The sequence below is a fragment of the Heptranchias perlo genome, chromosome 14, assembly GCF_035084215.1.
Source record: "Heptranchias perlo isolate sHepPer1 chromosome 14, sHepPer1.hap1, whole genome shotgun sequence".
Taxonomy (NCBI): Eukaryota; Metazoa; Chordata; class Chondrichthyes; order Hexanchiformes; family Hexanchidae; genus Heptranchias; species Heptranchias perlo.
The window spans coordinates 50,230,246-50,247,946 of record NC_090338.1 but is presented as its reverse complement, the minus strand read 5'-3'; the positions used below and the strand labels follow the sequence as shown (position 1 = coordinate 50,247,946).

Below are 17,701 nucleotides of genomic sequence, written 5' to 3'. Positions count from 1 at the left end.
GTCCTCCAACAACCATTACCATCTTCCTTTGTGCTAGGTATGACTCCAGCCACTGAAGAGTTTTCCCCCCCGATTCCCATTGACTTCAATTTTACTAGGGCTCCTTGGTGCCACACTCAGTGAAATGCTGCCTTGATGTCAAGGGCAGTCACTCTCTACTAAAGTACTTTGGGATGTCCTGAGGTCATGAAATGCACTATATAAATGTAAGTTCATTCTTTACTTTTACAGTAACAATGGCAGGGTTTCATCCTGCTTCAAATGCCTCTTGACTGAGGATTTGAAGGTTTCTAGGTAATGTTACAGTGAAGCAGCAATCTGTAAAAATATATGAATTGCACAAGGTGCAGTACCTCATGAACTTCTCCAGTATCTCCTCCACCCACATCTGCAAGCGCAGTAAACCAAAGCCATACCGCCACCACATTTTAAACAGATCCTGGAGGTACCAGTCAGTCTCTTCAAACACAAACTGCTCCCCGTTGAAGATTGCCACTTTCTCTGGGACACCTTTTCTGTGCTTCAGACCTTGGAGAGAGATAAAGACAGGGGCAGGCTAATAAACAACCAATTGTGATAGTTACAATAACAATAACTTAGATGTTTTTAAAATCAACCTTGTTGAATCATACAAGCTTCTTTCTGAAATTCCATGCAAAGTACATCTTATGATAACAGGGTGCCCTAATGGCTCAGCTGGTTAAGGCAGGGAGTAGCTTAGCCATGCAGGCCAAAAAAGTCCCAGGTTTAATCTCTGGCTTTGTATTCTCAGTTAGCTGATCTCAGCTGGGGGTGGCAGCAGAGGTTCTACAATTGGCTTCTGTATCATCGATTAGGGAGGAAAGTGGGGAAAGATGGGGGGGGGGGGGGGGGGGGGGGGGGTAAAATCAGCCAGGGTTTCTGGTCCTTGTTGCTATTCAGTGACCTCAGTTGGAAATTCATGTGTGTGGACATCCAGTTAAGGCAGGCCTGGGTTTGGATGGAATGTTCCCTGTCTGGGCCTGCACTTAATAATCACAACTTAAACAAGGTCCTGAAGGGTAACTGGCACCTGTGAAATCAAACCCTAACAATGGGCTCAATTTTAGGGGGCAATTGCGGGTGCATTAGGGGCCGGGGTGGGGGGGGCTCTGAAAATCATGGAAATCCCGTTCGGGTTTGGAAGCCGGCTCCAACCCGCTGACTTCTGAGTTTCCCAGGGACCCACCTGTGTGCACACGGGCAACTCGAAACCTGAAGTCCCGCCGACAGTTAAAGAGCCAAATGTACCTCATTGAGGTACTTAAGACACTTTACCTGTGACAGATTAAGTGCTTGTAACGATTTTTTAAACTTACCCGGGCGGCTTGCCCACCGCTTCTGATTCACGCTGGATTTCAGGGCCAGATCAGCGAAAAAGAAACTAAATAAATTAAATAAAACACCACAGAAGGAAGTTAAAACACAAAATGAACCTATCCTTGCACCCTGCTCCGATGTCCGATGTCCCCCTCTCCGATCTCCCCCTCTTCACCCCCCCCCCCCCTGGATGTGCTCCCGATCTCCCCCTCTTCACCCCCTCGATCTCCCCCTCTTCCCCCACACCCACCCCCAACCCCGGATCTTCTAATCCAGCGCTGGATGAGGTCTCGCTCTCTTTCACTCCCCCCCCGTTGCAGCTCCTGACAGCAGCCAGCCTGTCAATCAGGCTGGTGTCCGGGCGTGAAACCCTGAGAGGACATTAATCATCAGCAATCAAGAGGCGATTGCGTCGGAAACGGTAAGTTTTGTTCATGCTGATTTGCCACGGGCACCGTCACCCCCCCCCCCCCCCCCCCCCCCGCCCTGCTGCCAACCCGTCACCATTGCAAAATCGACCCCAATGAGTCAATGTTTCCAGGAGAGGAAATGGGGGAGGGATGGGAATTAATGGAAAAAAGCAAGCCTCGCATCTTGGATTGCGAGTGGGGGGGGCGGGGGAGGGTGGCAGTGGCAGGAGAATACATTTTATTTAACGATCTTTTCTGACAGGCTTTATGGTTAGAGAAAGAAAAGTAATTTATAAAGTACTGCCTCCATCACCAAAACTCCTATTAAAAGGTATGCACCATGGTTGTCCTTTGATCTCAACAATTTATTTCCTGTAAAAAAAATCTATTATTGTGTAGTGGGTGATTTGAATGAGAAAATGGTTTTGTGAGTGGAACAAACAATTTAAACAAAACATATTGGGCCATTATTTGGACTCGCCATTGCATGTTTACATTTTTTAATTTTTTGCATGGCAAGTTGCTGAAAGTGTGGGCTGATAATGTCGCAGCGAGAGAAACAGGGCATCTGGGACCTGAGTGAACAGGGCAAGCAAATGTGTATCTCCTTAATCAATCCGAGTGAAGGATTATGAAATTAACAGCACAAGGACTAAGAAGGAAGTGTAAATTAGAGTGGGTGAATTCAATGTCAAATCAGGTACAGAACGAGAAATAAAGAAAGAGAGGGAAAGAAAGATTGGATTGAGAGAGGAAAAAAAGTGACAGAAAGGAAAAGTTTTTTAAAAATTGAAAATTGAAAATTGAAAATTTTACTTTTAAAATCTCCAACAACAATTAAAAACTGAAGGAATGAGGCTCCACACTTGTAATAGTTAATTTTCTGTGCCGGAGAGATTGACTGGCAGTAATAGTTAATTTTCTGTGCCGGAGAGATTGACTGGCAGTAATTAGCACTTATCACATTAAAAGGGTACTTAGACTGAAATGGACAAGATTTAACTTTCTGTGGCGAGTTTAATTCATATCTACCATGCAAATACAGCAACTAGATCCCTTGCTTTTTGTGATATATATTAATGATTTGGACTTAAATGTAGGGGGAATGATTAAGAAGTTTGCAGATGATACAAAAATTGGTCGTGTGGTTGATAGTGAGGAGGAAAGCTGTAGACTGCAGGAAGATATCAATGGACTGGTCAGATGGGCAAATGGAATTCAATCCGGAGAAGTGTGAAGTAATGCATTTGTGGAGGGCAAACAAGGCAAGGGAATACACAATAAATGGGAGGATACTGAGGGACCTTGAAATGCATGTCCACAGATCCCTGAAGGTAGCAGGACAGGTAGATAAGGTGTTTAAAAAGGCACATGGAATATGGCAGAGGCATAGAATATAAGAGCAGGGAGGTTAAGCTGGAACTGTATAAAACACTAGTTAGGCCACAGCTTGAGTACTGTGTACAGTTCTGGTCACCACATTACAGGAAAGATGTAACTGCACTAGAGAGGGTACAGAGGAGATTTCCGAGGCTGTTGCCAGGACTGGAAAATTTTAGCTACGAGGATAAATTGGATAGGCTGGGGTTGTTTTCTTTGGAACAGAGGAGTGATTTAATTAAGGTGTATAAAATTATGAGGAGCCTAGATAATAGTGGATAGGAAGGTCTTATTTCCCTTAGTAGAGAGGTCAATAACCAGAGGGCATAGATTTAAAGTGATTGGCAGAAGGATTAGAGGGGAGCTGAGGAAAACAATTTTCACCCAGAGGGTGATAGGGGTCTGGAACTCACTGCCTGAAAGGGTGGTAGAGGCAGAAACCCTAAACTCATTTAAAAAGTACCTGGATGTGCACCTGAAACGCTGTGACCTACAAGGCTACGGACCAAGTGCTGGAAAGTGAGATTAGGCTGGGTGGCTCATTTTCGGCCAGCACTGACACGACGGGCCAAAAAGTCTCCTTCTGAGCCGTAAATTTTCTACGATTCACACCATTCAATGCATTTCAATGTTGTGGCAAACAGCAAGATGCCGTTTTTGCAAAGCATCTCAGCTGCAACTTTTGGATACCTGCGTTTAACCGCACATCTGCCCCTCGCCTGAAGTTACTGTACCATTTGCGCATAACGGCGAGCGCCATTAGCCTCTGTTATTTTGACAGCAAATTCTGGTCCAATGTTGCCGTTTTATATTAAAAACCAATTACAGTTGTGAGATTGCTATTCACTGGATATAAGACAGCACTGTACAGAAAGTAACTTGGAAATACTGTACTCTAATCTAAATCTCAATCAGTTTCTTTGTATCGTTATAGTTGATTAAAAAAAAACACTTCCTATGTAGATGCAAGTTGCTGGTCTGGCATATCGTCCTTTACATATTGGCATGAGATGCAGTCCCTATGTGGAAATTCAACAAAAGATTTGTCTATATTCTTATAATGTTGAAAATTTTAGCTGATGCGTTTGAAAACAGCAAGTATAAAAAGTGCAGAGTTATGTAGCCCCATCTTTTTTCAGAATAAAAGCCACCATTATCCTGACCTTGATACAGATTTGAAATACAAAGCCAGAGATTCACACCAGGCCGGTGTAAACAACCAGGGATAAATCAATATGTCAGGAAGTCATTTTATATGAGCTTCACTATGGGCAGTATTGAGAACACATTTGGAGAGACTGCATTCAGCTCCTTCACCCTGACTCAAGCTAACTATGGAGTAATAAATGGAGATGAATGTAATCACAGTGTCTGTCAAATTGGGAATGATGGGGTGGGTGTGGTACTCAGTACTCCCACATTCCTTCTATTTCTTTATCCATGGCAGCAATTAAAAGTTAAAGCTGAAAATTGTTTTTACAAACAAATAGATCTCCTGTTTTATAAAAGGACAGGAGTGTGTTACCACGTAACACAAAATCTATTATTCTGCTGCTAAGGTGGAGTGTGTTATCTGGCTGTGTATCTCGTTAAGGCCACCGGGTCCAATTGCTGCCTGTCATGTTTCTGGATTTTTAAACTTTTTTCTACAAAAAGGGGTTGGGAAAAAAAGTTGTTTTTAAAAACCCAGCATTAAAAGTAATATGTATTCTCACGAGTGTTAAAAAAAAGTCAAATGAAGAAAAGGGGGTTCATTTGCTGATCAAAGTTGTTTCTCCCAGAGACTAAAGTTAAGTAAAACAACCACCAAAGTTGTGTAAAGCGCATGTTCTTTATTTTGTGTCATTACACGAATATAAGTTGCACTAGTTAAACTAAGCAACTCTGATCATGCCTATTGCTGTGTACATTTCACTTTACTGTGGAATAAAATAGCTTACAATTTCAACCAAACTTCACCTCATTCTGTTTGCCTTCAGAGAGATTCAAAAGTTACACCTCCTAAAGACACAGATATCCAGTTCAGATAACAAGGGGATTCTACTGCTACTCTCCCAGGTCCTGCTACCATACAAGTACCATAAAAGAAAGATGTACAGGCCACTTATGGGAGTGACCAACGCTACTGAACTCAAGAGAGCATCTATGGCAGACCCAAATTGGTAACGCTGTGACTAGGCAGATCCCGAGGCTAATTAGAGGCTAATTACCGGAGACATGGCTCTGAAAATTGGCAGCTGCTTATAAACCTCATCTGCACAATCTGCAAGGTCAGAAGAAACCACCAAGATATGATGAAAGGTCATTGACCTGAAACATTGGTCCTGATATTTATGGGGAGGCGGGGAGGGAGCAGGGGTCGTAGCAGCCTGGAAACCCAAGAATGCGGGTAACCCGAAGGTCCGGCCGAATTTAACGGCAGGGCCTCATCTGAATTTTTTTTCTTCATTTCCCGGCCAGCAGCCGGCCAGGTTGAGAGGCTGGCTGGCTGTTGGGAGGGAAGGTCTGCGCTGGTCGGCCGCAGCCAAGGAGTGGAGAGAAGGGAGGGAGAGACTGCAGGTTGAGGGGGGGAAGAGTTGAAGAAATTGCAGGTCAGGGGGAGATCGCGGAGGCGGGGGGTTGACGAGATCACGGGGGGGGGGGGGGTGAAGATATTGCAGATTGGGGGAGATCCGAAGGGGGGGGTTGAAGAGATTGTGGGTTGGGGGGATTTTTGCCTCTTGGAACATAGGAACAGGAGTAGGCCATTCAGCCCCTCGTGCCTGCTCCACCATTTGATAAGATCATGACTGATCTGTGATCTAACTCCATATACCTGCCTTTGGCCCATATCCCCTAATACCTTTGATTGCCAAAAAGCTATCTATCTCAGATTTAAATTTAGCAATTGAGCTAGTATCAATTGCCGTTTGCGGAAGAGAGTTCCAAACTTCTACCACCCTTTGTGTGTAGAAATGTTTTCTAATCTCGCTCCTGATAGGTCTGGCTCTCTCCCTGGAAGGTTGAAATTCCTCCCCATTAACTGTTTCTCTCTCCACAGATGCTGCCTGACCTGCTGAGGAGGTAGTATTTTCTATTTTTATATCAGGACATGACTGTCTGGCTGCCTTTTTCCTTTTTAATTGTTTTCTTTTTTTTTAAAAAGTGTGACATATATATTTGCATACATGACGAAGTGTGATGCCTGCATTTGTTTTGCTATTGTGAACATATTATACTGTTCAAGTTGGACATGTGGTACAGCTATTTTGACAAAAGATTTCTGGATGATAATAGCATCACAACAGCTGCAAATAAAAACAATGTTATTTGTAGTCAATCATCAGGACGTTGTTCCGTATATTATTTTTTCTTCCATACTCCTTTACCCCTCCCATTAAGACTTCCTCAATTTATTGGTTTCCCCAGATCACATGCCAACTGCAGCTCTCCTGTTTGCAGGCCTCCACCAGTGCCACTCTATACCAGATCAGTAGAAAGGTGGCAAATTTCTCCTCTGCTTTCCAACCCCTTCTCCCAGGAATCGCCTGGTTTCCACTTGGCATACTTTCACAACAACAGGACTGAGATCAGAAACTAAAGTGGTGTGTGGGATTGCAGGAATGCGCACATGCAATATGCTATCTTGTGTATATTACTGAAAGGAACTTATATAGTGGAGCAAAGATAGAGGCCTACCAGCAAAGTAGTCTCAGTTGGCAGGAGCTCCTGGGCAAGGGAGTCTTTTGGGAGTGAGTTCCAGGGCAGGGGGGGGAAAGAGATCAGCTGTGATATGGATGAGAAAATAAGATATACATCTTCCACAATTTCCTAGTAATGAACTGCAAGTATACCTTTGGTGCACTAGTTACATTTGTAAACAAGGTGTTTAGGAATTTGCTAACCTAACGCAGAGAAAAGGTTCTCTCATTGATGTCACTTGTTGTTGTTGAGATTCCATGCTACCCAGAACACGATTGTCACAAAAGCTGCAGCGACAGGTCCAAATCAGAACAGTAAAATATATCCACAACAGCAAAAGAAATGTGTACTGTATATATTCTAAAACCAAATAATTAGCATGGATAGTGACATTTGGTTGACAGAGTGGATTAGAATACTATCCTTTAACCAAAAGGACCTGTGCTTACATGCAGCCTGGTACTGATGATAGAGTGTTTTATCTTTGATGGCTGTACAAATATGAAATGAAATGATTTGTAGACGGTCAACTCAGAGAAGAGGTGAGAGAATAACTACCCTCGACATCAAGGCAACACTTGATCGAGCATGGCAGCAATTTGCCTAGCAACGATGAGGTCACTGGGACCATACCTGACACACACAGGGAGATTCTCCAGCTTGTCAGAAGCCATTTATTGCAGCCCCAGGACATTAACAGCAAGAAGCCTCAGGGCAGTATTCTCCACCCAATCCTCTTCAGCTGCTTCATCAATAACTTCCCCTCCATCATAAACTCAGGAGTGGGACTGTTTCCTGATGATTCTATGGTATTCAGCTCCAGTTGATAATGAAGCAGCCCATGCCAGCCTACAGCCCATAAGTAGTGAATACTCCCCTATGGTTGGCAAAAGAGCATTACTGGGAAAAACTGATGGCACTTAACCCAGCATCTAACCTGTGCCAAACTTGACCTGGAAGTACTGACAATGCAGAGCTGTAAGTGGTTAAGTATTTCACTCCCAACATTAACATGTCACGTTGAAAAGCACAAGATTATTTTACCTCAAAAAGAAAACTATTTTACATTGAATTCTCAGTTTATGTAATCTTCAGCTTTGTTATTTATTATAGAAACATAGAAACTAGGAGCAAGAGTAGGCCATTCAGCCCTTTTAGCCTGCTCCGCCATTCAATATGATCATGGCTGATCCTCTATCTCAATACTATATTCCTGCTCTCTCCCCAGACCCCTTGATGCCTTTTGTGTCTAGAAATCTATCCAGCTCCTTCTTAAATATATTCAATTAAAAAAATTATTTATTATACTGTGTAACTGAGGTGTCTTCAAGTGCTGGATGGACTTGCTACAGAATCCACATTCCCCTACAGAAGATTTTGGCTGGCCTCGTCTAATTTAGCTTAATGTGCAGTGGAAGTTTAGCAGCATAAGAATGTCTCCACCACTGCCTCAGCACATGTGCTGCTGAAACCCTCATCCATGCCGTTGTTAACTCTAGGCTTGACTATTCCAATGCCTCCCACCTTGCACCCTTTGTAAACTTGAGCTCATCCAAAACTCTGCTGCCTGTATCCTAACTTGCAACAAGTCATATTCACCCATCACCCCCATGCTTGCTGACCTACAATGGCTCCCAGTCCTGGAATGTGATTTTAAAATTCTCATCCTTGTTCTCAAATCCCTCCAGGCTTCACCCCTCCCTATCTCTGTAACCTCCACCAGCCCTACAACCCTCCAAGATCTCTGCACTCCTCCAATTCTGGCCTCTTGCACATCCCCAATTTTCATCGCTCCACCATTGGCGGCCATATCTTCAGCTGCCTAGGCCCTAAGCTCTGGAATTCCCTCCCTAAACCTCACTGCCTCTCTACCTCTCTCTCCTCCTTTATGACACTACTTAAAACCTACTTCTTTGACCAAGCTTTTGGTCATCTGTCCTAATATCTGCTTATGTGCTTCAGTGTCACATTTTGTTTGACAACGCTCTTGTGAAGCACGTTGGGACATTTTACTACATTAAAGGAGAGTTGTTGTTGTTGTAGATTCTGCAGCAAGTCCGTCCAGGGCCTGGATCCATCTCAATCTCATCCATAATAAATGAAAAATCTTGTGTGCACACTATTCTTGCCAACTTACCATTATAAATTCCTATGTCCACATTTATAATGGAAACATGTTATGCTATAATTACATCCACTCATCGGTAGGGATGCTTACACAAAAATTTTAAAAAATCAACCTGCTGAAAACTTTAGAAAACTGAATATTAAACATAACCTTACCTAACTGTTTAACAAAGTCCTGCATGTGAAGATTGAGTGGGTGAATGACTGAGCCACCAGTCTCATACTGCTGACCATTTACAGTAACTGTAGACAGTCGGCCTCCTACAGTGCCCTTCTCATAGACATCGATTTTAACATTGTGACCAAACTCCCGTCTAAGGAAATAGGCCGCTGAAGATCCTCCAATTCCTGCACCTACTATAGCTGTGGGAGACACAAAAAAAGACATCAATAAAAGAGATTCCAGTGTATAGTACTTAGCTACTTATTTTGGTTATGCTGGTACTTTTAAACTCACATTGGAACAAATCAATTTATTCATTAGTACACATCAGGTCAACAAGGGAGATCAGTCTCAGACAAGATTGAACCAATTGTCAACAAGTACCAGATTAAAGGTCATCCTCATAGAAAACTTTGATGATAAATTGTACCTAAGTAGCCATTTTAATTTTGCTTTGGTAATTAGGAGGCTTGTTCTCCTCGATGTGCAATGAATGTCACTTTTCCAATGTGCGACTCCAGAAGCCCACCTACTAAACGAGTTTATCAACCAACAAAATTTACTGCATGTATCAAGAGTTTTAAAATGGCCTTTCATTAACAAACATGGTGATGTAATTTGAATATTTCACCACAGTGCAAGTACCAAGATTTTGAAATAATTCTTCACTTTCTTACTGCCCATTTTCTCCCTTCCCAGATTGAAAGCGTTGAATCATTGCTAGGTATGGTTCTACTATTGCCAGGTGCCCGCCAATGCCTTGTCCAGCTAGCCATTATTTATGTGCCAGTCTACAGGGCAAACAAGGCAAGGGAATGCGCAATGAATGGGAGGATACTGAAAGGTGTAGAGGAAGTGAAGGACCTTGGAGCGCATGTCCACAGATCCATGAAGGTAGCAGGACAGGTAGATAAGGTGGTTAAGAAGGCATATGGAAAACTTTCCTTTATTAGCCGAGGCACAGAATATAAGAGCAGGGAGGTTATGCTGGAACTGTATAAAACACCAGTTAGGCCACAGCTTGAGTACTGTGTACAGTTCTGGTCATCACATTACAGGAAGGATGTAATTGCACTGGAGAGGGTACAGAGGAGATTTGTGAGGGTGTTGCCAGGACTGAAGAATTTTAGTCTGAGGAAAGATTGGATGGGCTGGGATTGTTCCCTTTGGAACAGAGGAGGCTGAGGTGTGATTTAATTGAGGTGTACAAAATTATGAGGGGCCTAGATAGAGTGGATAGGAAGGACCTATTTCCCTTAGTAGAGTGGTCAATAACCAGGAGCCATAGATTTAAAGTGATTGGTAAAAGGATTAGAGGGGAGCTGAGGTAAAAAAAAAAATTCAACCAGAGGGTGGTAGGGGTCTGGAACTCAATGCCCGAAAGGGTGGTAGAAGCAGAAACCCTCAACTCATTTAAAAAGTACCTGGATGTGTATCTGAAGTGCCATGACCTACAAGGCTATGGACCAAGTGCTTGAAAGTGGGATTAGGCTGGGTGGCTCATTTTTGGCCGGTGCGGACACGATGGGCTGAATGGCCTCCTTCTGTGCTGTAAATTTTCTATGATTCTATACCTATCCCAATCTTATCCTCATCCAGATCCACATATGCGTATTGCCAGCATGGGTTACTGGACAGTGACCAGGACTAAAAATCCTAGGTGATTTTCCCCACCCCCAAACCCAGGATACTGAGGCAAGTTGTAGCAACTTCTGCTGCCAGCTGAGACCGCAGCACTGACCTAGGATCTTTCTGGTCTCAGTTAATCACGGAGCATTCTGGGACCCTTAAGAATTCAGGTGTTTGTGCCCCCCCCTCCAATTTTCTTTTCTCCTCTTCTGTAGGCAGTATGTAATGTTTGGGGGGGGGGTTCCATGGATTCCAGCAGTGTTCACTTCAAGTGTGACCCTAAACAGTGAGTGTCCAAAGGTCATTCACATTATCACAGATGAATTTGATCCTGTCCTCATTTGATGTGTGCACACAAACCTGCACCTTCCACAAGAAATCACTTGTCAGCAATCAGCAACCTTCACTGATTCTTCCTTTCCCAGGCCATGCACTATGGGGACAACTGTAGTTGGGGCCTTTCTGGACTGTGATTTAATACGTGGTGTATTTACCACATGGTGTATTTACCAACTAAGTCCCCATTTTAATATATTGCAAGTTGCCTACATTTCAAAACTGGGGAATAAGGATTGACTGTACAGTTGCCTTCCATACACAAGCATATCTTCCCTTTTTCTATGATCAAATAAATCACACATGGACTCTGGATGGAGTGGGCTTGATGGGCTGTATGGCCTCATTTCATTCTGGATTTTCTTACTTTTATGTACTCAAAAGATTACATGGATTTTGCATATTAGCAATATTACCTAAGTATTTTACCAACTCTTGAAAATAAATTGTAGCTGATGACCACAGCACACTCTTGAAGAAACCCAAACTGAGAATGAGAGGAAAAAAAACTTTGAGCTGTACCAAGTTTACACTCTTACTAATTATCTTAACACAGCAAATTAGAACTGGCTTTGACTCTGATGTAGACTTGGATGAGTCAAAATAAATCAAAAATCCAAACTGACCAGGAATTTATCCAACATATGTACAATCAATATACCAACATCACCCCTGTACAACTAAAAAAACCTCCAATGCAACACATCATTTTAGAAACATGTCATTGTCAAACCTTTCTTGTAACCCCAAGGTTCCACCTGGAAATTTCAATTGTTTCAACGACTTCAATTGTTTTTATGTACGAGGCAAAGGTAGTGAAGCAATTTTATTACATAAATCAACTAACTGCAGCAGGAACCAAATAAAATATAAAATCCTAAATGACACAGTCACTAGTCGGGTGTTAAGAATCATAAACTAATTCAAATTACACCAAAGGAGCAGCTTTGAAAACAGTATTTAATCAGAGACTTTGTGTCAACCCCACGTGACGTATTCTCCATCTCCTACTCCCAGGGATATATTACAGTATGCATTCTGTCAAGCCATCTAACTCAAGAGCAGTGATGCAGGGTATCCATTTCCTACATCTCCAATACATCGATTGGGCCAATTTCATTTTTCTAGGATTCATGAAAGTGCATGAATCAAAGCAAATGTTTTATAGTTTTTTTTAAAAGAGGGGAACGTTATTTGGATACTAATGGATAGCAGGTTTAGCAACGGTTATTTCTCTCATTAAAACAGTACAGGAATGTTCTTTGCCTTACGGAACACCATCAATACAAGTTGGAATAAGATGCAGCATTACACGTTTGACAACAAAATCACTTTGCACATACAAATCTTACCTATTGTTTTAGGAGTCGCTTCTTCCTGGTGACATAAGGTGGCGCCGATACTGATTAAAAATGTAAGTGTCAGCCCAGCACTAACAGCCATGTTGCATGGAGCTAAAGTCCAGCAACCAATGCAACGTGACCGAAAGGACAAAGACTGCCCACAGCTCACTGACAGCAAGGAGCCCCCGCAATGGAGCGGTTGCCCGAGCAGCTTGTATTAAATTGTGTGTCTGTGTCAGCACAGCTCCGCCATGGGCTGCCAGTCCAGATTCTGGTCTTCCAGAAACCCCGGAGCCGGATCTCAATCTCAACATGTGCGATCCACCCTCAGAGGCTTTGAGCTCCCGCCTATCACTCGTTACTTTGTTTAAAATAAAATAATGGAAAATATATAATCTGTTCCCAATTTTCCGAATTGCTCTTTTTTTTCGAAAAAAACCCATCTCGCACGCGTTCAGTCCAGTTTATGGGGGGCTCCATTTTCCGGGTTTTGCAGCAGCCCGCACCGTCGACAAAGGTTAACAAACGCGCAGGCGCGGGCCCTGGGCAGGAAATCCAGGGGTTTGTTTCACTCACTGTGCATGAAATTGAGTCTATGCCTTTGAAATAAATGGTAAAGCTGCTACAAGACCTGACAGCTTTCAAATTGTCCACCTTTCCCCGTTCACTTTTGGGGATCTGTCAAAGATAAACTTAAAGAAAAGATTTGAATCCTGGTCCAGGTCCACAGAAAAGAATCATGCAGTTGTTCATGTATTTGCAAATTGCTATAGCAAGGCTTGAAATAATGTTCATTCACCCCTGTCCCTTCCTCAGGAGCCCTAATTGTAGAACAGCTTTGAAGGGCTTTGTCACTAATGATGAAGAAAAAGGAAGAGCGATTTTGCACATGGGACCTCAAACAGGCCTCAGGTCCCTTATTTGCATATGCAAAGGGACTATCGCCCGTTTCAAGTCTGGGCACTGAACGCCTTTTTTATGCCTTTGCCAATGTGGCGGGCGGCGCCACTTATAATGAGCATATGCTTCCTGCCTGCCATATTGGAGACTTAGGTTGCTGTTTGGTGCCTGTGAAAAATTGGTGCGGCACCATCAAATTTTGAGGCCATCAAGTCCAAATCCAGGTTTTGGGAGTGGCTGAGGCCTTGAAAAGAATAATTCTGTAATGTATGTAATGACACGAAAGAAAACTTTAACGTTTAATCATGTTTTTGTGAATATTTATTTTTTAATGTTACAAACCTTATTTTGGACATCAGCAACTTGAGTTATTGAGAAAAATGGTGGCGGTTTCTTTCAAAGATGCTTTGAGCAATTTGATTGGTTCAGCTTTTAATTGCATGTTCTCCTGTCTGATGAGTCAGGATTGGTTGTTTTCATAAGCCCTTTGTAGTTTCTCATTGATTTTGTTCTAGCCACATTCTTTACTTAGATTTACACATTTTAATAAATAAATTTAAATAAATATAAAACAGAAATAGACAGTTTCCTAGAAGTAAAGGGAATTAGGGGTTACGGGGAGCGGGCAGGAAATTGGACATGAATTTAGATTTGAGGTTAGGATCAGATCAGCCATGATCTTATTGAATGGCGGAGCAGGCTCGAGGGGCCGATTGGCCTACTCTTGCTCCTATTTCTTATGTTCTTATGTTCTTATTTTCTATCTTTTCAATTCCTATTTGCTGCTATTTTAGTTTGAGCCAAACAACAAAAGTGTGATGGTGAAGGTATGACATTACAGGAAGTAAGCATAACCTTTACACAAAGTATTCAGATATGCAACTTTAAATATAGGCAAATAGTTGATTGCCTTGCCCCTGCTTCAGTAAATTGTATGGTATCTTATAATGACAGGAGTATTATCCCATGTAATGCACAATGTATTATTCTCATCCTAAGGTGGAGCCATATTCAAATAGCTTGACCCTTTTAATTAGTATCAGTAAACAGCCTGTGGTCACTCAAGAATTTCATTGTTTGGTTTAGGGATGTTGTTGTTTGGAATGTGCTTGTTAATTTCAGGTTGCAATTTAAGATTATTTTGTATCTGTAAAAAAGTGTGACATCTGGAATGTAATGCCAGCACACATTGATGTACTATTTTTAGTATATTACTAGCAGCGCTCCCGTGGCATTGCTTATGATGAGTCAGAACATATATTTGTACTGGGGAAGAGTGATCTTGAGGCTTACAACAACAACTTTCATTTATATAGCACATTTAATGTTGCAAAACATCCCAAGGCGCTTCACAGAAGCATTATCAAAAAAAATTTTACACCAAGCCACATAAGGAGATATTAGGACAGATGACCAAAATCTTGGTCAAAGAGGTAGGCTTTAAGGAGTGTTTTAAAGGAGGAGCGAGAGGTAGCGAGGCGGAGAGGTTTAGGGAGGGAATTTGAGAGCTTAGGGCCTAGGCAGCTGAAGGCACGGCCGCTAATGGTGGAGCGATTAAAAAACAAGGATGCAAATTTTAAAATCGAGGCGTTTCTGGACCGGGAGCCAATGTAGGTCAACGAGCACAGGGGTGATGGGAGAATGGGACTTGGTGCGAGTTAGGATACGGCAGTAGAGTTTTGGATGAGCTCAAGTTTCTGGAGGATGGAAGATGGCAGGCCAGCCAGGAGACCGTTGGAATAGTCCAGTCTGAAGGTAACAAAGGCATGGATGAGGGTTTCAGCAGCAGATAGAAACAAAGAAACATAGAAAATAGAAGCAGGAGTAGGCCATTTGGCACTTCGAGCCTGCTCCACCATTCAATATGATCATGGCTGATCCTTTATCTCAATACCATATTCCCGCTCTCTCCCCATATCGGTTGATGCCTTCCGTGTCTAGAAATCTATCTATCTCTTAAATATATTCAGTGACTTAACCTCCACAGCCTTCTGTGGTAGAGAATTCCACAGGTTCACCACCCTCTGAGTGAAGAAATTTCTCCTCATCTCAGTCCTAAATGTCCTATCCCGAATCCTGAGACTGTGACTCCTCGTTCTGAACCCCCCCAGCCAGGGAAAACATCCTTCCTGCATCCAGTCTGTCTAGCCCTGTCAGAATTTTATACGTTTCAATGAGATCCCCTCTCATTCTTCTAAACTTGAGTGAATACTGGCCTAGTCGACCCAATTTCTCCTCATACAACAGTCCTGCCATCCCAGGAATCGGTGTGGTGAACCTTCGCTGCACTCCCTCTATGGCAAGTACATCCTTTCTTAGGTAGGGAGACCAAAACTGCACACAATACTCCAGGTGTGATATCACCAAGGCCCTGTATAACTGCAGTAAGACATCCTTGCTCCTGTACTCAAATCCTCTTGCAATGAAGGCCAACATACCATTTGCCTTCCTAACTGCTTGCTGCACCTGCATATTTGCTTTCAGTGACTGGTGTACAAGGACACCCAGGTCCCTTTGTACATAAACATTTCCCAATCTATCATCATTTAAATAATACGCTGCCTTTCAGTTTTTCCTTCCGAAGTGAATAACTTCACATTTATCCATGTTATACTGCATCTGCCATGTATTTGCCCACTCACTCAACTTGTCTAAGTCACCTTGAAGCCTCTTTGTATCCTCCTCACAACTCACAATAGTTTTGTATCATCAGCAAACTTGGAAATATTACATTTGGTTCCCTCATCCATATCATTGATATATATTGTGAATAGCTGGGGCCCAAGCACTGATCCTTGCGGTACCCCACTAGTAACTGCCTGCCACCCCAAAAAGACCCATTTATTCCTACTCTCTGTTTCCTATCTGTTAACCAATTTTCAATCCATGCCAGTATTTTACCCCCAATCACATGTGCTTTAATTTTGCATACTAACCTCTTATGTGGGACTTTATCAAAGGACTTCTGAAAATCCAAATTTACCACATCCATTGGTTCTCCCTTATCTATCCTACCAGTTACATCCTCAAAAAACTCCAGTAGATTTGTCAAACATGATTTCCCTTTCCTAAATCCATGTTGACTTTGTCTAATCCCATTGATATTTTCTAAGTGTCCTGTTATCACATCCTTTATAATAGACTAGCATTTTCCCTACTACTGATGTTAGGCTAACCGGTCTGTAGTTCCCTATTTTCTCTCTCCCTCCTTTTTTAAATAGTGGGGATACATTTGCCACCCTCCAATCTGCAGGAACTGTTCCACAATCTATAGAATTTTGGAAGATGATAACTAATGCATCCATTATTTCCATGGCTACCTCTTTTAGTACTCTGGGATGCAGATTATCAGGTCCTGGGGATTTATTGGCTTTCAGTCCCATTAATTTCTCCAGCACTATTTTTTTTACTAATACTAATTTCCTTTAATTCCTCCTTCTCACTAGACCCTTGGTTCCCTAGCATTTCTGGGAAGTTATTTGTGTCCTCTTCCGTGATGACAGAACTGAAGTATTTGTTAAATTGCTCTTTCGTTTCCTTGTTCCCCATTATAAATTCTCCCGTTTCTGACTGGTAAGGATCCTACATTTGTCTTCGCTAATCTTTTTATTTTACATACTTGTAGAAGCTTTTACAGTCCGCTTTTATGTTCCTTGCAAGTTTACTCTCATACTCTATTTTTCCCCTCTGAATCAAGCTGATCTGAGGCGGGGCAGAGATGGGCGATGTTACGGAGGTGGAAGTAGACGGTTTTGGTGATGGAGCGGATATGGGGTCATAAGCTCATCTCGGTGTCAAATAGGACGCCGTGGTTGCGAACGATCTGGTTCAGCCTCAGACAATGGCCAGGGAAAGTGATGGAGTCAGTCGCTAAGGAATGGAGTTTGCGGCATGGACCAAAGACAATGGCTTTGGTCTTCCCAATATTTAGTTGGAGGAAATTTTTGTTCATCCAGTACTGGATGTCAGACAAGCAAGTACTGGGGAGAGGCTTGCTATGTTGGGTTTTGACAGCACTGTGGAGGGGAGAGATTTTGAGGCATGATAGCAGTGGGGGAGAAGAGAGACCCTGGGTTTGGTATTGTGAAATAAACTGATACTTCTGCATTATTAAATCTTCATACATAGCTTTAATAGTATTGATGTGAAACTTTCATTCAAAGAAACTTCTTAAATTTGTCTCCCTGCTGGTTATGAAATCATTTGGAAAAATAAACTGAAACTTGTTGTAGCCTGTGCAAAGACACAATTTGACATTTTCTGTGAACAAGAATTGCTTATGAATTCTCAGTACAAACTATAAGAAATCACAGATGGTGTAATCACTCACTTTTCTTTGCTCAAGTAAAAAGTAAAATTTGATGCCATGGGACATCTGCTAGTAATAACACATC

General features: G+C 42.4%; 1 protein-coding gene across 1 annotated transcript in view; it reads right to left on the bottom strand.

Annotated features, from left to right (window-relative positions):
- The window catches only part of LOC137332521 (prenylcysteine oxidase-like), a 44,342-nt gene extending 31,680 nt beyond the window's left edge, over positions 1–12,662 (bottom strand). The window contains exons 1-3 of the mRNA XM_067996424.1: positions 12,417–12,662; positions 9,093–9,299; positions 354–528 (exon numbers count right to left, since the gene is read on the bottom strand). Coding sequence (XP_067852525.1) covers positions 354–528; positions 9,093–9,299; positions 12,417–12,507 — 473 coding nt within the window. The 5' untranslated portion in view covers positions 12,508–12,662. The remainder of the gene's footprint in view (positions 1–353; positions 529–9,092; positions 9,300–12,416) is intronic.
- Between the last annotated feature and the right edge of the window lie 5,039 nt (positions 12,663–17,701).